Source organism: Pollachius pollachius, assembly GCF_949987615.1.
Source record: "Pollachius pollachius genome assembly, chromosome: 11".
Taxonomy (NCBI): domain Eukaryota; kingdom Metazoa; phylum Chordata; class Actinopteri; order Gadiformes; family Gadidae; genus Pollachius; species Pollachius pollachius.
Genome location: NC_136944.1, coordinates 4,708,458 through 4,731,644, shown reverse-complemented (window position 1 = coordinate 4,731,644; position 23,187 = coordinate 4,708,458). Strand labels below are relative to the sequence as shown.

At 46.8% G+C, this 23,187-nt stretch overlaps 1 protein-coding gene across 1 annotated transcript; it reads left to right on the top strand.

Moving 5' to 3' along the window:
• Positions 1–17,426: 17,426 nt before the first annotated feature.
• On the top strand, positions 17,427–20,857 carry sox10 (SRY-box transcription factor 10; the record flags this gene model as incomplete). The annotated part of the gene is made up of 3 exons (XM_079745915.1): positions 17,427–17,857; positions 19,163–19,416; positions 20,073–20,857. 3 exons carry the CDS (start codon positions 17,427–17,429, stop codon positions 20,855–20,857), a joined length of 1,470 nt encoding a protein of 489 aa, XP_079602041.1.
• Between the last annotated feature and the right edge of the window lie 2,330 nt (positions 20,858–23,187).

Sequence of the window (23,187 nt, the reverse complement as noted above, 5' to 3'; positions counted from 1 at the left end):
CCATTGACTCCCATTCAAATTATCCTCGCCCAGAGGTCCCATATGGGGTCTACCGGAAGGGGCGTACTTACGAGCTCTATAGGTGATTACTATAGAGTGGCGAAGTCAAGCCCCTTCCGGTAGAGCCCAGAAAATATGTATGGGTTTCAATGGAGGGAAAGTAATTATCTTCTGGTCCCAGTCTTTATATGCCCCAGATTACACATATGTTGTTCGTGGATTTAGAGAGCAGGGTTCTCAAAGTTTTGACAGCTGAGGGCCAACTTAGGAACCCAAAATTTGACTTTGGGCCGCCAAAGGAAACAAATTCAGGCGGGAAACGCCGTCAGCATCCCAGTGGTGAAAAAAAACATTGCACCGTGGACCTCTGGGAGTGAGGTCAAGTGAGGTCTAAATCACGAAACTGAGGGTCATCCTTCAAAGAAATGTACAGTCGGATTAAAACTAACAAATGTAACAGGATTTAATTGAAAGCTAGAGAGAGTCGACTTTTTTCTTTATATTTATTTATTTTTGTTTAAATTAATATTGATATAATTTTTTTTTAACTTGCATCTGTATGTCATTGCGGGCCGCCAGGAATGTTTCACTTTGCCAATGCTGTAGAGAAAACATAATGAGAAAGACTACATGTCTTGTATGTGCCGTCACGCTCCCTGAGACTGGCGTGGACAAGACCGACAATCTCCCAAACGGCATAACTGAAACTCTCCACATGCCCCAACTTATTATGGTTTTCACATCTTTTGATGCTTTCATACTCCCCTTGGAAAAAACATTATCAAACTTCTTCACGAAAATGTTTAATTTTCATTGCATGAAGAATCATCATTTAAATCCACAAACAACATATGTGTAATCCGGGGCACATAAAGACTGGGACCAGGAAATAATTACTTTCTCTCCATTGAAACCCATTCATATTTTTCGATCTCGTAGGTCCCATGGGCTCTACCGGAAAGGCCGTGACTTCGCCACTCGATAGTCTTCACAAACTAGTCTTGTTAAGTTTAAAGCCTCCAACAGGGGGTGCTGTTGCCTACCGGCTGGTCTAAGATGGCAGGAGGGGAGATGGGAGAGGGGGAGGAGGGGAGGAGGGTGTGCCCTGTAGGGCCAAGACTCGAGCCTATCCTCTAGTCTAGTGGTTCTCCAATTTGTTCTACTACTGTAGATATTTTTGGGAGAAAAAAATAATTAAATGAACATGAACAATGTGTGTGCGTTCTATTTAGCAGTGTAAACATGAACATTAAAAGGGTGCATATACTCACAATTTAGTGAGAAATATGGGCCTGTGCTTCTTGCATCTGTAGGCTAATTTCTCCTCACAAAAGAAGCACAATGCCAAGGGAGGGTCAGAGCATGTAGAGGTGAATCCCATTACAATATATTCCTTGTGAAACTGACAACATTTTAGTGTTTCTGGATGCGCTTTCTTTTTCACAGATTCTCCTTTCTCCTTTTTTCAGATTTTCGTTTAAACCACTTTTCCATTTTCTTCTGTCTAGCTTTCTGATTGAAACTTGCTCAGGGCAAAAAAAATAAATTCAGAGTAACTCCTGCAGTACTCAAAATTTCCCGTAGTGGTACAGGTACCTCCATTTAAGAACCACTGCTCTAGTCAACAGGTAAACGGATGGGTGTGATGACAGTGCATTGGTATGTAATGGTAGCCTGACCTAGTTTCCTGACCTAGTTTCCTGACCTTTATTTATGAACAGGCGATTGCTGAATTTGTGATTGAGTGAACATGTGAATTGATGAATAGAAGTGGGAGTTATGTGCTGGAGTCTTATTTAGTTTATTATTGTCTACTTTCTTTGTGGGCGATGGGAGAGTAACAGTAACAGCTTTGTGAGAACATTTAACTTTCGCTCAGCATGCTAATTACTGTGTGTGTCTGTGCGTATGTGTGTGTGTCTGTGTGTGTGCTTGTGTGTGTGCGTGTGTGTGTGTGTGCGCACGCATGATTGTGAATGTTGCATGTGTACAAAATGAAAGCCATTTTACCTTACAACTTAAAGTTATAACTCAATTTAAATGACCAAAAATTTTAAATGAATAATAAACATTTATACTTGGACAGTGACATCTTCAGCGACGTAACATCGATGTTAACTTGACCTTTTCTTTGTTGCAAACCTTCTCACGCATATTAGACCTCCGCTGATCCTCCTCTCATCTCCCGGTCCGCAGAACCCTGCTCCGGGATTATCCCGATCGGATAACAGATTCCCGGAATATTTGGGCCAAAGAAACAGAAGATGAGGCGGAAGAGTTAAGAGGGGGAACTGGGGAGGGCACCAGTTAGCTGCTAGCCTGCCTGATCTCTTCTGTTTGCTAGCATCTCTTGCTAAGTGTTAGCAGTCAGTAGCTGCATTTTTAGCTGTAGGTGTTAACCTGGTTTACCAGTGATCGGATGTGATGTCTTCCCCTAGCCTAGACCTGGCTGTAATGGCTGCCGTCATTTGTTCTCTCATTGTTCATCATCCTCATTGGCTGTCACGTCTATCTGTTGAAATACATTTTCTGTGTGTGTGACTCATTTGTCCGCACATGAATTAGAGGTGTGTTTGTGTGTGTGTGTGTGTGTGTGTGTGTGTGTGTGTGTGTGTGTGAATGTGCTCCTACATGAACAAACATTGGGGAGCAGATTTGCAAGTAAGCTGTTACAGATGTTAGTAAGCTGACAGTTTAGTGTGATTTGGAGACATTTTAGTGGAGGTAGGGTGAGGGTGCACGTTATGGATGGGTGCAGGGGTGGGGTAGGGAGGGGGTCGGTGCAGGTTGTGGGTGGGGTGGCTGTAGGGTGCAGGGTATAGGGTATAGGCTGTAGTGTAAACAGAGGGCCTAAATGCTGGGTGGGTGCTCGCCGAGGGTGGAGATAGGGTGCGTATAGGGAGTCCACGCTGGGCCTGAGCTGACGAGGGTGGGTGGGGTCAGGGGAGGGCCGTGGGGTGTCGGGAGGGGGAGACCAAAGCCCCCACCAGCTCTCCGTCTCCCCCTCTGTCCTTTCATCTCCCTCTCCCGGCCAGCACAACAAACCCTTTCATTCAGGCATCTTTGTGGCCGCCCTGCGCGCCCCGAGGCCCCCTCCGCTCACGCTGCTTAATTCAATGTTCCAAAAAGAACACATGATTGGAGAGTGACCCTTCTCCTCCTCCTCCTCCTCTTCCTCCACCCCTCGTCCCTCCTTCCAGGCAGGGCCATCTCCCGTTATAGCTACATATTATCTATTTTCATTCTCCCTATCCCTCTATCTGCCAATCCTTTCTATCACTCTCTCTATCTCTCTCTCTTAAATTTTCTCTTTATCATGCTATCTCACATTCGCTGTCCATTATCTCTCTCTCTCTCTGCTTATCACTTTATCTCCCATTCTCTATCCTATCTATCGTTCTCCCTCTTCTCTTTCTCTTTCTCCCCATATCTCCCAAACCTTTCCCCCATGTCTTATCTTCAATCCCTCCCACGGTCTCGTAGTCCATCATATCTCGTTCCCTCCCTCTCACCCTCTCTCTCCCTCCATCTCTCTTTAACTGTCCTCCATCACCAACAACCCACGTTTCTGCGTGAGACCATGGGATTGGTTTATCGGCCGCCCATGGCACGGCTATTAATTCCGTTCACGCGCTATACCCATAAAGGTACAGAATGTGTAATTATAACGCGCTGGCGGATACACTCTGTCTGGTCCCGACTCCTTTGCGTCCTTACAACTCTGCTTAACTCAGATAAATAGCTAAACTTCATAGCTACCATGTTAACTTAATAGCTGTTGTGATGAAGAAATTTATTTTTGAGTGTCATCCACATAGTTGCGGGAGAATATATGTATTGGAACAGTGGTTGGACTAGGACGAGGAGTAGTCCAGGACTAGAGCCTTGGAGAAGCCCACTTGTAATGTATGTTTGCCCAGATATGTAGCTATAAAAAGTTGTCATTGTCTTTATTGTAAGACTTAAACCAATTCAGTGCTGTAACAGACAGCCCTACTCAGTTTACTAGCGTGTCTATCAATATGCTTCGATCGCCAAGACCCCAAAATACTAGAACCAAGATTTAGTCTGTTTTTAAGTAAATGACATTTAAAACCTAAGAGGCATCTTGAGGCTGCTACCCGCTAGGCGACAAACCCTGATAATGGGTCTGCTGACTCATTCTTAAAGGGTGGGAGAGATGGGGTGATCGGCGCCAGAGTCAGGAGGGCAAATACTTTTCAAACCGGTTTGATATTATCAGGCTTGTCTCACATAATGTAGGGGGGGCTGAGACTGAAATGTGCGAATGCGGTGGCAACAGGCAAGCCTGGAGACCATCCAGATCACCTGACCTCACATTCTGTTTCGGGTCTGTGTAGCGAGACAGAATGTGAGGGCACGTGAGGTTACAATGGGAAGAAAGGATGATAAGGATCAGATATCTGGATTCAAATGTTGACAATCAGACCAAAACCCATGGTTTTTCTCCTTGTAATTTAAAATATTGCATTACTACATACCGGAGCAAAAAGTAATTTGTCTTTCATTTGTTTGAACAGAAGGACTTGAAACCCTGCTTGAAACTTGAAACCCCCTAACATTGAAAATTTGGGTCGAAATGCAGTGTAATCCCCATTGTTCTGTTCAAACTGTGGACGATAAGAAGGAGCAGCAGCATATAGAAGTTAAACAGAAGCGACCCAAGGATTGAGCCTTGGGGCACCCCACATGACAATTCTTTTTTTTTACTCATTTATCAATGAGGTTACCAAAAGACATAAAGTAGTCTCTGTATTTTAAGGAACTCCATACATTAAACTCAGCGTAACACATTTAGTGTACTAAATCAATCATAAAAAGAGCCATAATCTGTCTCAAGAGATAAAGGAAACATAGTCGAATTCTGGCTTTTCCAACAAATGCTACAGCCAGTTTGTTCTCCTTTGAAAAGTCTGTTCAGTTTTTCTTTTGGCCTGTGTGCTGCAGCAATGAAGGCAACCAAAGTAACCTGAACAAACGATTGGATGCTACCTGAACTAAAGAGCCTCCGGCCAAAGAGGTGGCTGTAGGCTGGTGGTTGGAGGGTGGAGGTGGTTGGAGGGAGCTGGGGTGGAGGTGGTTGGAGGGCTGTGGTGGGTGGAGGATCCCGGCTGGAGGGGGGGGGGAATGGGAGGGTGTTGGTGTTTGGAGGTTGTGGGGCTGGGCTGGGGTTTACATACAAGGCACCCTTTCTTCTACTCCATCTGCATCTCTGAACCCTCGTACGCATGCACACACATGCATACACACATACACGCAACACAAACACACACACACTCTGGCTTTACAATACAGCTATAGCTGATGGTGGCGAGAGGGATGGAGAGAGTAGAGAGAGATCTAGATAGAGGGATGGAGAGAGTAGAGAGAGATCTAGATAGAGGGATGGAGAGAGAGATTGAGGAAGATAGCGATGGTGAAAGACACCATTGATGAGGAATCGGATGGAGTTTGTAGCCCAGAGACCATCCTGATCACATGACCACTGTGAATTATGTCAAAGACTGATCAGAGACTGTGTCATAGTTTATAACATAACCAGGCCAATCAGAGACTTCATCATAGTTTAAAACATAAGCAGCATCAGGGACTCCGTCATAGTTGATAACATAACCAGGTCAATCACGGACTGCGTAGTAGTAAATGTAAAACAGAGGAGATAACAGAACCTGCAGTGGCCAGTATTATTGGTTCAATGAAAGGTTCTTAAGCTAGGGATACCCATGGGCTTGACACCAACTTTATATAACTTATACAAAGACTATTCTGTACACCCAATTACACATCTGGTCAATAATGCAAAGGGTTTGCTGTTCCATCAGCTTGGAAGTTGGCCACGGTTACCCCAATCTTTAAATCTGGGGTAAAAACAGACAGGGCAAACTCTCGGCCAATCAGCATCCCCATCTAAGGTTGCTGAGAAGTGGGTAGCAAAGCGACTACCTGGAAATCTTCATAAAGGCTCCACTACTCTGCATCCTATGCAATCTGGGGTCCGTGCTCCATACTAGAGAAACAGGAAACCTGGTCCTAACTAGGGGACACATGAGTAGGACGTACCGCCAGACCTAGCTACGCCAATAAGTACTAGTAGTAATAGTAGTGGTAGTGGTAGTAGTGGCAACAGTAGTAGTAGTATTCATTGTATTCAGTGTTATTCTCTGATTTGGAGTGAACCAAGTATTCTGATTGGAGGGTTACCTGTCCAATCACATGACAGTGTTTTCACAGCGCTATTTGCTGCCTGGCTGCAGAGGCAAACACTCTAACCAACAAGCAAGGGGCCTCGAAGGAGCTGCACGCTTATGTCTTATCATGAGGCTAATGCTAATGCTAGCGCGGACAGCTACCCTCTTTACTCATTCTTTCAATCCTGAAATCATAAGTCGCTCTCTCACCTGGGAACCCCCCCCCCCACACACACAAACAAACACACGTACACACATACAAACACACACACACACACACACACAGTAACTAGACTCTGCTCTGTGGGCAGTCACTGAATAAGTTGAGTACAACTCACAATGGGCCATTCATTAGGATAGACATGCATACACACACACACACACACACACACACACACACACACAGACAGTCACAGTACCACCAGTACCTTCACCAATGCCGGCACTATTGTCTCTCTCTCTCTCTCTCTCTAACTCTCCCTCTCTCTCTCTCTCTCTCTCCCTCTCTCTCTCTCTCTATATATATATATATATAAAACTATAAAGTGCAATTCTATATATACTAGAATATAGAATAAAACCATAATATATTAGAATATAGAACAGCATCAGAATATACTAGAATATAGAATAACACCAGAATATATTAGAAAATAGAATAAAGTCAGTATAGACTAGAATATAGAATAGCATCAGAATGTACTAGAATATAAAATAAAACCATAATATAAAGCCAGAATGTACTAGAATATAGAATAAAAGCAGAACATACTAGAGCATAGAACAGCATCAGAATATTCTAGAATATAGAATAAAGTCAGAATAGAGTAGAACATAGAATAGCGTCAGAATGTACTAGAATATAGAATAAAGCAATAAACCAGAATATACTAATGAGTCACACATCCTCGCTGACTTGCTCACTCACTCACTGACTCACACTCTAATAAAACCACACACACAAACACACACACACACACACACACAAGCAATTCCCATATATTAGTTTCCAGCTGCAGTGGAATCCTGTCCAAGACCCCCCCCCCCATCCTCCTCCCAACACACACACACACACACACACATGCGCACACACACACACACACACACACACACACACACACACATACACACACACAAACACACCCCCACACACATGCACATACAAACACACAGACACACACAAGCATACATGTACACACACACACACACACAGACCCACAGACCCACAGCCACACATTCACCCGCACTATCAGCACCCCTTCCCCCTAGGGGATGGGGTGGGCAGGGGATAGGCGGGGGTGGTTGGTTGGGGGGCTGTTGGTTGGGGGGATAGGAACTACGGTGCAGTGAGCACAAAGAGAGGATTCATCACACGTGATGGACACTGAAGAGAGGCGGGGAGGGGGAACTATTTAAACGTCGCGCAGCTGCCTGGACCCTTTATTAACAAGGATGGGTCCGGAATGTGTTTATGAATGCAGAAACATCTTCGTTAAAGTGGTTAACGCACCGCTCTGCAAACGTGTAATATGAGAGAGTACCACTTCATGCATGTGTTAAATTAAAAAAAACAATCTGCACATCAACTCTGTTTCGGCAAATAAAGCCACAGAAAGGTTAGAAGGAAGGAGGAAGGAAGCCATTGGTCAAGATTTTGGAGAAATTATTCACTGAAGCAGAGTTGATGTTGCAGACATCATTGTGATAATTAACAATGTGCATATAAAGCAACACTCTTTAACGCTAGAAAGTAGCCAATGAAGATGGTTTGACTTTAAAGGAATGAAGATGTTGAATGGTGATGGATCACACCCAGTGATGCCAGTAACGCGTTACTGGCCTCGGACCACTTTTTTCAGTAACGAGTAATCTAACGCGTTACTATTTCCAAACCAGTAATCAGATTAAAGGTACTCATCAAAGTCACTGTGCGTTACTATTTTTTTATTTTTTTTACCGGATCACCGATTGGCGTTGAGAGCGATGGAGTGTTGTGTGTGTGTCTGTGTGTCTGTGTGTCTGTGTGTGTGTCTGTCTGTCTGTCTGTCTGTCTGTCTGTCTGTCTGCCTGTCTGTTTGTGTGAGAGTGCGTGTGAAGCGTAAGTCTCCAAAGACTTCAATCTATCAGAGGCGAGTGTCGACCTTGACTCTCCAGAGTCCGCGCCACCAGTTGTTGTAGCGGCGGAATTAATCGCGCGGTGCTGCGTGTGTGTGTGAGTAAGTGTGTGTGTGTGTGTGTGGAGCTGCGTCCTTTGATCGCCCCGTAAAGCGCGCTGTGATATTTTGTCTATGCATTAAAAGTTGGCGGAAGCGATTGAAAGCCTTGTGTCAGGGTGTGCACCCAGTGCCGTAGCACCAAATTCTGGGCCCTGTATACAAGAGGTACTGATGGGCCCCCTCAAATTCCCCCTACCAGCCCCCTGCGCAGAATTGTTGACGGGGGGGGGGGGGTGGAAGACCAGTTGATGACCGGGGTGGAAGACCAATTGTTGACGGGGGGAAGCAATTGTTGACAGGGGGGGGGGGTGTCATAATTGCTCATACTCGGTACTGTAATACCAATGGGAAGTCACACAAAGGCATTCCCCAGAAATGATAAATGAACAATCAAGGACCCTTATGGGTTTTGTTTCATCATTTTGAATGTCTGTGTCTACTTTTACCCTTAGTCCATTTGAGCCAGTAGCTCAAGATAGTTTGGTCTGAACACCCCCCTGGTCCCTGGTTTGGTTTTACCCCCAGAGCATTGCTCTATACAGGTCAGAGGTCTACCTCAGCGATAACAAATCACACACACACCTGTCGCAGGTCAAACAGGTGCAGACAGAGAGCGAGAGAGAGAAGGAGAGAGAGAGGAAGGATGCATGTGCCGGCGAGAGAGGGGAGGGTCAGTAGCTCAGGGACTTTGTGGATACAAGTCTGTATTCTGTGATCTTTCAAATCAATCCACTTCAATGAGGCTTGAAGGGGCTTTATATAAGTCTTTATTCCGACCAGAAAGAGATCCCTCTGAATGATAGTCAATGTGCTGCTGACCCACATGTGAGATGCTCACTCAAGCTATGAGGTCAATATGTTTCATTTCTTCTGGTAAGTATCTGAAAGGTTTGTTTGCCTTAGGCCTATATTGCAGGATCATTCCAGCTTCATACTCCATAGTGCCCAGTGTTTGCCGTTGGGATTTAAGTCCTGGATCTGCAACATCGACTGGTCCACCAGGTCCCCAACGGCCGGGCCAGGTGGTCGGGCTAAGGTTCCCCTGCTGACAGCCAGGTCGCATGTCAGGTATGAGCTGGACAAAATGCCTCCCCATAAATACACCCACCACACTGTACCTCCTTCTCTCGCGCTCCCTCGCTCTCTTCTCCCTCTCTCGGCCTCCCTCCCTCCCTCCCTCCCTCCCTCCCTCCCTCTCTCTCTCTCTCTCTCTCTCTCCCCCCCTCCCTCCCTCCATCCCTCCCTTCATCCCTCTTTCTGCCTCCCTCCTTCCCTCCCTCCCTCCCTCTCTCTGCCTCCCTCCCTCTCTCGTTCTCCCTCCCTCCCTCTCTCGGCCTCCCTCTCTCCCTCCCTCCCTCTTTCTGCCTCCCTCCCTCCCTCTCTCGGCCTCCTTTCCTCCCTCCCTTTCAACCTCCCTCCCTCCCTCTCTCGGCCTCCCTACCTCCCTCCCTTTCAACCTCCCTCCCTCCCTCTTTCTGCCTCCCTCCTCCCTCCTTCCCTCCCTCCCTCCCTCCCTCTCTCTGCCTCCCTCTCTCCCTCCCTCCCTCTTTCTGCCTCCCTCCCTCTCTCGGCCTCCCTACCTCCCTCCCTTTCAACCTCCCTCCCCCCCTCTTTCTGCCTCCCTCCCTCTATCGGCCTCCCTCCCTCCCTCTCTCTGCCTCCCTCCCTCCTTCCCTATCTTCTCCTTCTCTCGGACTCCATCCCTCCCCTCTCCCTCCCTCTGCCTCCTTCCCTTCCCCCTCTTCTCCCACGCCGACATCTCTCTCTATCCCTCACTCTTCCTTCCTCTCTCCCCCCACCACCGGTCTCAGATCAGATTCCCTCTTATTGTGCGAACACCAAAATCCCCCACAGGAATTTGTTTTTTCCAGAACCAACCAACCGCTCTCTGACTACAAAAACACAGAAATAGGATTCCAGGTAGACTCCTATCACTTACTTTTCAAAAACAGACATTAATAGTCCCTTTCCTTCATGTTTCTCTGTTGGTAACAGTTCCACCTGTTGCATGGTGGGAAATCAAAGGGTTGACTTTGATCAAAAGGGACAAATGTTCACCTGAACTCGGCTAGCCTATCAGAGGGGATCGCTGATCGGCTCAACCAAGGTCATACCCCTAGCCAAGATCCAACCCTAAGCTAGCTCAAACCTCCTAAAGATCAAACGCCGTAGCCATTTCAAAACCCCTGACCAAGGTCAACCCCCCTATGGTCAAGGACATAGCCCTAGCCTGAATCAAAGCATGCCCCTAGCCTCAAACCAGCAGATAATGAACTTCTGAATGACACTAAATATTTGGGCAATGTTTGCCAACTGAGAGCATGAACAAAAAACTGTGCATGGAAACGTATACGTAAACGTCATAACCTAATTTCTCTTGATTAAATATTCTTCTAAATTGTAAAAAAAAAAATCTTTTGGGAAGTAAGGCTGGGTAACGATATGTGACTGGAACGACAAGGGGTCGACATACAAATAGCAACTCACTGCATCAACATAAAACAAAAATGGATACAGTCTTCTAATATTACAGTAAAAATCATTTATAGTTTAATGCTATACCTGGTGATCGTTTGATCGAACTTTAGACAACAAACAACATCTTCCATTACTTTGCAGAAAAGTATTAGTTCGCTGTATATTTAAAAAACGTGGAAAAAAAAGTAAAAGACGGTTTTGGATAATTAAGATATTAGGCTACAGACGGGATATTATTTCTAAGTAACTAGTTGAGTTGCTTTGATCCGGCCTAAAGACATCTGCTGTGATAATGAGAACATGTCGACAAGTTTAATTGGTTTTGAATGGAATTATGTGTTTGTCATTTCTTTTGGCACACTCATTAGTGCATGAATGAGTGGTTTGTGTGTTAGTGTATGTATGAGTGTGTGTGTGTGTGTGTGTTTGTGTGTGTGTGTGTCTGTGTCTGTTTATGTGTGTGTGTGTGTGTGTGTGTGTGTGTGTGTGTGTGTGTGTGTGTGTGTGTGGGTGGGTGGGTGTGTGTGTGTGTGTGTGTGTTTACACTCTCTCAGGTAAACAACATTTTACCCTTTCGCTAATTTTAACTACAAGTGAGTGCCGTAGGCGGATTCTTTTATAGAAATAGTTTAGATGATGCCAACTTTCAAATTAGATTTCAACACAATGAATTGTTAATTTTTAAAGGCAAATTCGTCAATTACGACACACAACAGTCACTCAACTATTTTCAGATGTTTTAATTTTTTATGATAAAGAGCTTAAATAGAAATCAGTTGAGTTAGACCCCAGGTCGGCCTACATAATAAAGACAGGCCTACATATAGGCCTAGGCTTCACCTATCTTCGTGAATAAAGGATTAAAATAATATATATAAGAGACATTTACTAGGTCTTTGTATTTTCAATATATTATGTTAATTTAAATAATGTGGTTATTATCGATATAATGCAATGATCGTGTCAGACTTTAAAATATGTAGATTTGAACCTGCTCTTTAACCTACTTTAAACCTCAAATGACTTAATTATCGATGAACGAAAGTGAACGATTTAATGAAGGCAGATTTAATTAGATACCTAATGCGGGTAAAATAAAAAAAGGTTTTATTTATTTTAGTTATTTTTAAGATAGGCTACCAGTTATACTATTATTTCTTATTAAATAGTATTACTTATATTATTATTAAATAATAACCTTAAATAGTGGTAATAGTAAAGCAGAAAAATAGGTTAAAGGGAAATAATTATTATTATTATGAAATTCTATCATTGGGCCTAACAATATTTTGGATGTTGATATTTTGTTACTTTCCCCATTCATTGCATTGGCCTATGGGTTTTAAAGTTTGGCAAAATGTCTTGAGTTTTTTGTTAAACTTTTCTCATTCAAATCAGAAAAGCTGAATAAATAACGAATTAAAGAACGGCTGTTATTGAGCTAATTCTACTCCCGGTCTTTATTAGCCTACTTTGAAACCGTCCAAATGTACCATCCGTAGCTCACTAATAATGATGATAACCCTAATAATAATCTCATATGATATGAAATTATAATTGAATCATACATAATTAAAGACGAAAGCCCATTCCCCCCAAACGAACTCCATCCCTAGGCGTCACTCGCTGACGCAGACAAAGACAATCCCCAAACACCTGCAGCTCGTCTCCTCGGACCCGGGTCTACCTGGTCACGGGTCCGGGTCTACCTCGTCACGGGTCCAAGGGCCTCAGCGGACCCGGGTCCACCTCGTCACTGACCCGGGTCTACCTCGTCACGGGTCCGGGGGCCTCCGCGCCACAGAGCCAAACGGATTTTCTCTCTTTTTGTATCTTTCTCTCTCTCTCCCCCCGTTTTGGGTGCTTGATCAAATCTATAAATCTCCAATTTTCGACGAGCCGGGACCCCGCAGAGCGACCGCTACCGACGCGTTCCGTTTCGGGTCCCACATTACGCACCAGAATCGGACCAAACCAAACACGACCGCAGATCCACATGCAGATCCACATAAATCCCCCTGGATGCCCGCGGATGTGGAGACGCGGACAAAGAGTGGCAGTAAAGCGCACTCCCCCGTTCCCTTTTCACGGTCTTTTCTTTTTTATAAACACACTAACACACACAACTGGTTTTTGTTCGTCTCTCTTTCTTTTTTTTCTCCATTTAAGGGGGTAATTGAAGGGGGTGCTTGTTTGATCACATGGTCACAATTCACCTGAGATAAAACAAAGGGCGCAAAGACGGCCGAGGAGGCAGAGACGCACAGAGGGCCCTCTCTCATGGCTCTGGTTCCCTTATCACAGCTCTCACATTCATGGCGCACTGGGGAGGAGAGAGAGAGAGGGAGGGAGAGAGAGAGAGAGGGAGAGAGAGAGAGAGAGAGAGAGAGAGAGAGAGAGAGAGAGAGAGAGAGAGAGAGAGAGAGAGAGAGAGAGAGAGAGAGAGAGAGAGAGAGAAGGGGTTTTGGATCGAGAATTGGGGCTGGGCAGTGTAGTGGGGGGGAAGGGGGGGGGGGGGGGGGAGAGGGCAGTGTGTCGCGGTCGTGACGATACAAGGGGTCATTGTTTGCCGGGGCTGAAGCGTTGGTTGGTGCGTAACGGGTGCGTAACGCGTCTCCAGCGCGTCTCCCCGTTCCGTCCTTCCGTGTATTCCGTAGTCCTGTTGGACCGAGAAGTGACGCCACGAGAAGAACAAACCGGTTTTCAGGGCCTTCCGGTTATGGTACCCTCCGGACCCGCATGTTCGCCTCAGAGAGCTGGACCCGGGCTTTGAGGGGATTCTGCTGGAGGTCAGAGGGTCCCACGGCCGGGTGTCAGGCCCCTCTGTCTCCTCACACCCCGGGTACCACATCTCACCGGGTCTGAAGTACCAACCCCGGAAGGCCGTGAAACCCTGATCTCTACAGGGTGATGACACGACCGGTCTCATTCGTTCTCAACAGAAAAGTTCAAATAGATATAATGATATGAAAACCAATAGGTCAAATATCACATTAGGATTATAAGGATTATCGGGCGCTGTATTTTTGTGGAGGGCTAAGGGCTGAGTGTGCGTCTGTGTATTTGTGTGTCTGTGGGACTGGGTGATGTGTGTGTCCCCAAACGTCACCCCGGTCTTCTCAAGAGGAGGCCGTTCATTCACGTCTGATGAGTTTATAGGTTTCAGCATCCCGCCCTTAATAAACGCTCACAGTAAACAGACCCACGGTAATAAACTATAATATTAAACTCTCTGGCGACATTAGGCCTTTACTCAGCAGCCCCGATTCAGCTGTTCCGATGGGTCTCAGGCTCACGGAATATAAAAGTTAAATAATGTCTATATTGACTAAGTCAAAAGTGAAATAATCACTTTCTATATTGACATGGAAAGTATGATTGATTCGAAGTTGATGATTAGATGTGAGATGGAAAGCTTCTTTATAGTGTTCCATATTTTACTTTTTGAGTGTTTAATATTGTCATCTTCGATATGTATATGTTTGATATTTAACGTTTTATATTTTGACTTCCTAATTGTTCAGATGCTTTGGCAATGTTAACGGTTGCGTCTCAATTTAATTGAATTGAGAGAGAGAGAGAGAGAGAGAGAGAGAGAGAGAGAGGGGGGGGGGGGGGGGGGGGGGGTCGTCCCGCCCAACTGAACCCCCCCCCCCCCCTCCCCCCCACCCGCCGCTCTCTCTCTCAGCCCTCCTCTCTCGCTGTTCCTTTAAGAACATTTTTCTTTTTCTCTCCCCTTTTTTTTCTTCCTGCGCGCGAACACAACGGAGCCTTTAAGGCCCTGAGACACAGAGCGGCCATTCATAGATGGAGCGCGCGAGCGAGGCGGCTGCGGACAGAGACGCTGGAACCCCGGACACTCAAGGACCCTCGCGCTCGGCGGGCGACCTCCTCCTCCACCACTGAAGTAAGAGCGAGACGCAAGATCTCACCTTCTCCTCCTCCACCTTCTCCTCCTCCTTCTCCTCCACCTTTTCCTCCCCGGCGCTCCGCAGCGCTCTGCGTCTCTGCGGGGTGCCAGGGATTCATTCTTAATTCATTCTTATTTTCTGATTATTATCGTTGTGGATAATTAGTGTCCTATGTTGTCCCCTGAAGTCATATTCTCGGCATGATGGTTTAGTTTCTACCGAACGGTGAATTTTCGCGCCGTGGTTCTTGGCACTGATGCATCATGCACCTGTTCTGATTATTATCATTGAATTGTACAATTCTTTACAATTGTTTCTGCAGGAGTTTCTTTTATTTTAGAACATTTATTAATTTCATTTTTGCTCAGTGGCTGATGAATTAATCAGTCACGGGTTAATGAGATTAAGATAAACCGGCTAAGATTCAGGGGGTGAACTTGGCTTATGGTGGGGAAAAGAATGCGTGTCGAGATAAAAAAAAAAAATGCAAATAACCTGTGCAAAAAATGTAAACGAATTACTAAAATATAAGAAACCTGTGAACAACTCGCATGGCCTCATCCACCACCGTCATCCACCCTGTTTTTGCATTAAATTAAACACTTTTAAGTTTAGCATGTAAATGTGTACTACTAACACCTTGGAATATAAATTGGGGCTGCATAGTTCCACAAGTAAATTACAGACAAGCAATTAATCAAATAATGCTGCAATGTTTTTTTTACAATCAGTCGAATTAAGGCCAAGTAATTGTTAAGCCAAGCGATGGGAGTTCTGGTTCCCGTAGACCTTTCGGGCTAGGTTCACACTAATTGATTTCCCCCTAGAAAAATATATTATTGGATACTTCTGAACGAGACAACAAACTAAAAGCAAATCAGTTTCTCGTTAGATCTGTTTCGGACACACCGTTATTATTATTATTATTATTATTATTATTATTATTATTATTATTATTAATATTATTATTATTATTATTATCATTATTATTATTATTATTATTATTATTATTAACATTAAAATAAAAATATAAAGTCTACATATAGGCCATGACCTACTTTAATGTCATACGGATATTGTGAGGGTTAGAAGCCCTATCAGGACTGTACTTTGGTTGTAGTGTCATATTGTTGTATGCTAATATTAAAGGTGAATGCTATTTATATTCATATGGATTAGCTTTCAAAAAGATACACATCAAACCGATACGATACCAATTTGCGGTAATCTGCCCCTTGATGAAGGGTGAAGATCTGAGGCTCCAGGTGGCTAGCTTCTGATTGGGAGGTTGCAGCTATTAGACAGATGGCCAGGCTAAGTGCTGGTCGAAAAACGCTACCATTGCCCACCAACGCTGGATTTTAATTAAAAAGCAACAGGCTATGACGCCTGTTCCGATCATATTACCTTTAAACCTCCTGTAAAACGAAAGGGTCACGTGGGAGACTGGGAATTGAGACTATCTTATTAACACTGCCCACCGTATCCTTTTGTGATAAACGGGCCAACACCTTTTCAATATTTCACTGTGGTCAAGCACGATTCTGACACCGATAAGTTATGTCGCTCGCTCGTATAAACCTCACGCCAGGGTGCAACTCTAACCGCCAAACAACGCAACGTGCTGTTGGCTGAAACACTCTGCCCCTTTACCTTAACAAACACACCGTGTATAATCCACACACACGCACACAGACACACACACAGGGTTTATGTTTCCAGCGGCAGACAGTATTTATCCAAGACGGGCTGAGCATAAATCGCAGGTCTGTGCTGATATTATTTCAACACGGCCTCTCCGGGGAGCTTGGAATAACTGCCAAACCAACAGTAGCTTGTTAGCGAGTCAGACCTGGCTGTCGGAGCGACAGCGGGCTCAGCGGAGGCCTACATTCAGAGCAGTCTGTGATATGTTTGTGTGCAGACGTTTGCCACTTTGTTTAATGTGTGCCTATTAGTTTGGGGCGCAGAGAGGTGTCGCGCGCCAATCCTTTCCAGGGTTGATTCCATCAGGATTGCGACGGACCCATTAAACTGACATTGAAGCATGTGCCCCCAACTTCAGCTAAAGACACTTTTCCTACTCAATGTGCTTGCATTGTTATTGTCATATAGTGCTCATGTGCCGTTTCTACTTTCAGGGTTTGGTGACGGAAAAAAGGACAACAAAACCGAAATCCTGAGCAGAATCACCACAAAGGAAAGGAGGGAAGGTTTAAACAAGGAGAGACGTGGAGGCAGAAAGGCCGACTGGCACAAGAGGCTCGAAGCAGGCTGGTAAACTGGGGTCCAAGGTACGCACCGAGCGTATGATACCAACAACACGGATGGAAAGAACTTTAATGTGGAATCCTAATCGAGTTTTAGAGCGAAGACTGAGAGTAGAGACTGACTGGCATTTTATATTATAAAGCCCAACTTCGGGAGCAGAAAGAGACACACCCAAGAGAGGCAAAGATAGCTTAGCGTTAGCTCCTGACTTCCACAACATTTCAGCCCTTTGAGTCAGAGAGACAACCCCTCGGAGCGAACCTTTTCTAGGCATAGGAGTAGAACTAGAGTTCAGCATACAGATTCAAACACCCACAGCTACCGGCGGGCGCACCCTGACCATGTCAGGAGAGGACCAGAGTCTGTCCGACGTGGACTTGAGTCCGGGGGTCTCCGATGACAGCCACTCCCTGTCGCCGGGCCACTCCTCCGGCCCCACGGGCCGGGGCGACTCACCGCTCCCGGGCCAGCAGTCCCTCCTGGGCGGTTTGGGTGATCCCACCGAAGGCAGGGCGGCCATGAAATCGGAAGAAGAGGACGATCGCTTCCCCATCGGCATCCGGGAGGCGGTGAGCCAGGTGCTGAACGGCTACGACTGGACGCTGGTGCCGATGCCAGTCCGCGTCAACAGCGGGAACAAGGGCAAGCCGCACGTGAAGAGGCCCATGAACGCCTTCATGGTGTGGGCGCAGGCGGCTCGGAGGAAGCTGGCCGACCAGTACCCCCACCTGCACAACGCCGAGCTTAGCAAGACCCTGGGGAAGCTGTGGAGGTGAGACAGGCCGCACCTGCCTCATGCGCACCTGGAGGGCCATCCAGGTGCAATCTCTTCATGCATGAATCGATTGATCGATCGATAGATCAAATAAAGTATAGGCCACTATGATGTACTGATTGATAATGACTAACCCTTCATTCGTCTTTCCTTCCCTTCCTCCCTCCCTCCCTGCGGAGCGTAATTGACTGGCTGTGAATATTCAAGCCATCCAATAGGCCTAAAATAAAACTAGCTAACTTTGATCTGTGTTTAATCTTTATCCAGGTCAACAGCATAATGCCAACAAGAGTATTAACCTGAAAACCTGTCAATACGCGCAACTTTCAAGGCCACACATTTGTTGCACAGAGAGCCTGCTGTTTGTCAAAGTGAGACATTTGCTAAGGTCACATGTCCCTCAGCCGCTCCTTAGAGATGTTTTTAGACCCCTCCACCCAAACCACCCCCCCTTGCCCCGAGCGCTGCTTTACGACAAGATTACAGTTCTGTGAAACTGACACAATGTTCTTCCATTCACAAGCTCTGGCAGTCCGTGAAATTATCAACACTCAAGGACATCATAAAGCCAATTATAATCACTGTTAAATTTGAATATCATCTTTGCCTTAATCTGAGACGATTCAGTGATCCATTAGAAATTTGGAATGTCTCTCCGAGCTTTTAATGTTGCAGCACTCTTTTGAATCTGAAGGAGATAGTACTCCAACTCACAAGATGTCTGACACGGTTCTGAATGCATTCATTAGATATGACTTGACCCCAGGCTGTGCAGTGATTGGTTAATTGGTCCACAGCCTCGATCCAGGAGGGGTCAGGCAGTTCTCAGGCCCTCCCCGGTTCCCTTGTCTGTGGACCGACTTGGAGGTTTGGCTCCTTTGCCTAATCACATTATGGACCAGCTGGTTAGGATCTCATGGAAGGGGGTAACCTTTGATTCGGTCCCACACTCCTAAGTCTAACCCTGAGCTCCAGTACCTCCCTCTAACCCCTGAATTGAAGGTGTTACAAGATGAATTCTCCACAAGCTTGCATACAAGTTCTACATAATGGCCATGAATGCCTAAATTACATAAATTGCATACACAATTATATAGCAACCTAAAAACATACACACTTGACTCAGTGTGAAAAGTGTGGAAGCAAAGATGTTCTCAGGACAAAAACATCACCAATTACGAAGTCGCTAATAAGTCGGTTTCAAAATGGCCGGTAATGGCTGTAAATCAATCCTCCCCCACTTGGCATGAAGTTCAAACACTGACCTGTGTCTCCATCCGTCTGTCCTTCTGTCCGTCCCAGGCTCCTGAACGAGAACGACAAGCGGCCGTTCATCGAGGAGGCGGAGCGGCTCCGCAAGCAGCACAAGAAGGACTACCCTGAGTACAAGTACCAGCCCCGCCGCCGCAAGAACGGCAAGCCCGGCGCCGGCTCGGGCAGCGAGGCCGAAGGCCACTCGGAGGGCGAGGGGCCCCACTACAAGGGCCTCCACCTGGACGTCACCCACAGCGGGGCCCGCTCCCCGCTGACCGACGGACACCACCCCCACGCCGCAGGTGGGCTTCCCCTTCTCCTCGATCCATAAGCATCGCTATGAATCGCCCTCTCTCTCTCTCGCGCGCTATCTCTCACTCGCTCTCTCTCTCTCGCTCTCGATCTCGCTCTCGCTCTCTCTCGCTCTCTCTCTCCCTCTCTTTCTCCCTCTCTCTCCCTCTCTCCCTCTCTCTCCCTCATCGCCCATCGAGATGCGTCTCTCTGCACCCCAACCCCGGCACTCAGACATCCGTGATGAGGGTGGGGGGTGTTGGATGAGGATGTGTGAGTGAGTGGATGAGTGAGTGTCGAGGCTAGGGTTACATACAGCCACGCCTCGTTGGGGTGACCAGCATGGCTGGGTGAGAACCAGACCAGGAAGTAGGAAAAGAAGATGGACGGATGGGTAGGAGGGACTGACCGAAGGGCAACTGATCAAGAAGATGGGATGGAAGGGGAGGATGATGGCTAGAAGGGGTTTGCTGGATGGCTCGAAGTATGATCGATACCGAGCTGTACGGATAGAGAAGCTAACGGTGGGTGTCTGGCTTGGTGGATGAACGGGCGATGGGTGGATGGATGGACTGGTGGGGAAGGTTTGATTAAGTGTGTTGATAACTGACCCACGCCCGGTGAAGCCCTATTTTGACGACCACCTGAATGTGTTCCCCTTTCACAGGCCAGAGCCCTCCAACTCCCCCCACCACCCCCAAGACCGAACTGCATGCTGGGAAGGCCGGGGAGGGTAAGCGGGAGAGCGGCTCGACGTCGGGCTCCCGGGGCGGCAGTCTGGGGGCCGGAGCAGAGGGCCCCCCGGGGGCTCCGGGCTCCGGGAAGCCCCACATCGACTTCGGCAACGTGGACATTGGGGAGATGAGCCACGAGGTCATGGCCAACATGGAGCCCTTCGACGTCAACGAGTTCGACCAGTACCTCCCGCCCAACGGGCACCCGGGGGCCGGCGGCCCCGCGGGGCCCGGGGCCTCCTCCTACACCTACGGCATCTCCTCTGCGCTGGTGGCGGCGAGCGGCCACGCGGCCGGCTGGCTGTCCAAGCAGCAGACGCCCCCACTGCACCACGCCTCCCCGCTGACCTCCGACCCCTCCAAGACCCAGATCAAGAGCGAGGGGGCCTCCGTCGGCGGGGGCCACTTCTCCGAGGTGGCGTCGGCGGCGGGCTCCCACGTGACCTACACCTCGCTCAGCCTGCCGCACTACGGCTCCGCCTTCCCGTCGCTGACGTCGCGGGCGCAGTTTTCCGAGTACCACGCGGACCACCAGGCCCCGCCGGGCCCCTACTACGCCCACTCCAGCCAGCCCTCGGGGCTGTACTCAGCCTTCTCCTACATGGGGCCCTCCCAGAGGCCCCTGTTCACCGCCATCTCTGACCCGGGGAGCGTGCCCCAGGCGCACAGCCCCACCCACTGGGAGCAGCCCGTCTACACCACCCTGTCGCGGCCATGACAGAGACTCAACAGCGAGGGCCCCCCGGCCCCCCCGGCGGACCGACCTGGACCCGGGCCCCCGAGGGCCCACTACGGTCCGCAGCAGGGGGAGTGGGCTGGCCCCGGGATGGTGCGGTGGGGAGACTGGAGGGGTGAGACCCTGGTCTTGCATGGCCGAGGTGCGAAGAGTCCGCCGGGGCCCCACGATGAGCCAGGGGCCCGGGGCTTCCGGAGCGTGGCGGGTTATCTGGGCTAACGTTGTAGGATGTGGCTTCAGGGTGAAACCGAGGGAGGCTGCCTCCTCCTGGGGGAGATCAGCGTCCTGGATGGGAGAGGTTGTCTCCTATTGGTCGACGTCGGTCTTTTAGTTAAGAAGGTTGGCATCCTAGTTAGGGAGTCTAGTCTCCTATTTATGAAGCTTGGTCTTCTCCATGGAGGAGGTTGTCTCCTAGTTATGAAGATTGTCTCCTAGTTATGAAGTTTGTCATCCATAGACCGTACCAAACCCTACGTAGGTAAAGGGATGGTGTCCATGTTAGAAACAGCCAAACTCGTTGCATCTGAGTGATGGAGTTTGAGTGCAAACATTTGGCGATATGCCTTCTCATCTCAGGCCGATTTAGTAAGATATTCAAACAGGACCAGGACCAAACTTCTTGGACAACAACATAATCCAAGAAGTTTGCTTTGTTTCTTGTTCAATACATCACATTCTGTTTGATTATAACTTCCACAAACGAAAGGAATAGATCATGGAACATGTCATCAAACCGTACCTGTGTAAAACAATATGTATTCATTCCATTTGAAAAAATGTGATGCAACTATTATTGAATAACATGTTATTCGACATGTTTATCCGTACAAACTTGCTGAATGTGTGATATGTGTCTGATTATGTTCTTGTGATAACCAAAAATAACCAGAGACCAAACCTTAACATAAACGGTAATGAAACTGATTATGCTGATGTTTCTGCAGACGAGACATGTCATAGAGTAGGACCTCTCTCTGCTCTGGGGGCACTGATGACCTTTGCATTGGATGTTTTTGTGAAGGACATTCATATGTTTTTATTGTTTTCTCTCTCCTATTTCTTAAAAGTCACGATTCCCTGTTTTTTATGTTTATATAGTTTATTTTACCAACATTACTTTACTGGAGCACTGCTCTTGATTAACTCTTGCATGAAATCCAAACTGTGTATATATATATATATATATATCACTATTCCATTTAAAAGCTAAAGCTGTGGGATTTAAGTTGTTTTTGAGGCCTGATTTGAACAATTGTTTTGCGTGCCAAGAAAGCATCAAACACAGTTGCCAGAGATTGAGATAAACTTCAACATATAATGTAAAAAAGGATTTAAAAGGCGCTGTAGCTAAGATTTAAGAGCTATTGTTTGAGTGTACTTTGTTAGAAATGGCATAGCCATGCGTCAGCAGCAAGTGGGTGAAATGCACTGAGAATGACTGTTACTGCGTCTGCTTCTGTGTGTGGCCATTTAGATTTAAGTTTGCTCCCAGGTAATTTCTGACGAATCAGGGCGTCTCCTCCCCGATTGGTTCAGGTAAACCATCTTTCCTGACTATCAGGTGCATGAACTGCTATACTTCTCAACAGCAGCGAAACGTTGGGAGGGAGGGAGATGAGGGAAGGGATGTTCTTTGGGTTGTTCAGTTTCAGAATATCGAACTACTAATCTCAAATACTCAAGTACCTACAGCCGCTATAACTAAGAGCCAATAGATGATAAATAAATCTGAATTTGATCATTGTGTTCACCACCTCCCTTTTAACGCAGACTTTAAACAGTTCTGTCCTTCTGAAAGGATGTTCTCAGTGATAAAATGATTCATCCGTTCCATAACACAGATCATTATCATGCGCTTAGCCATATATACTTGATGTACCTTCATGGTTCATTTGCTTGTGTGCTTTTTTCTTCCAACTCTATGCATTAGCCGCCTGTAGGAAGTGTTTTGTGTTTATTCCATACATTAATTGCTATTTGTGTGAAGTGTGTACTATTGTAATTACTATGGCATGTATTATTATTTATACCTGCAGATAGATTGCTATTTATCTATTCTTCCATACGACACTGTTTTTGGACTTTAGATTTCACCCTTGGATATGTCCCCACTATTGTCTTACTGATGCTAGCCCGATGCCACAGACAACTGATAGCCTAAATAAAGTAACAGCGGCAACCTTCTAGCCATGTGACGATGGCTGCCGGCATCATGCTGTTTCACTCAATAAAAATGCTTTTCCAAACCAATGTCCCGGAGCCTTCTTGTGTAAGATCCAGTCTCGGTGCCCACTGGTCATGTGACGACGGCA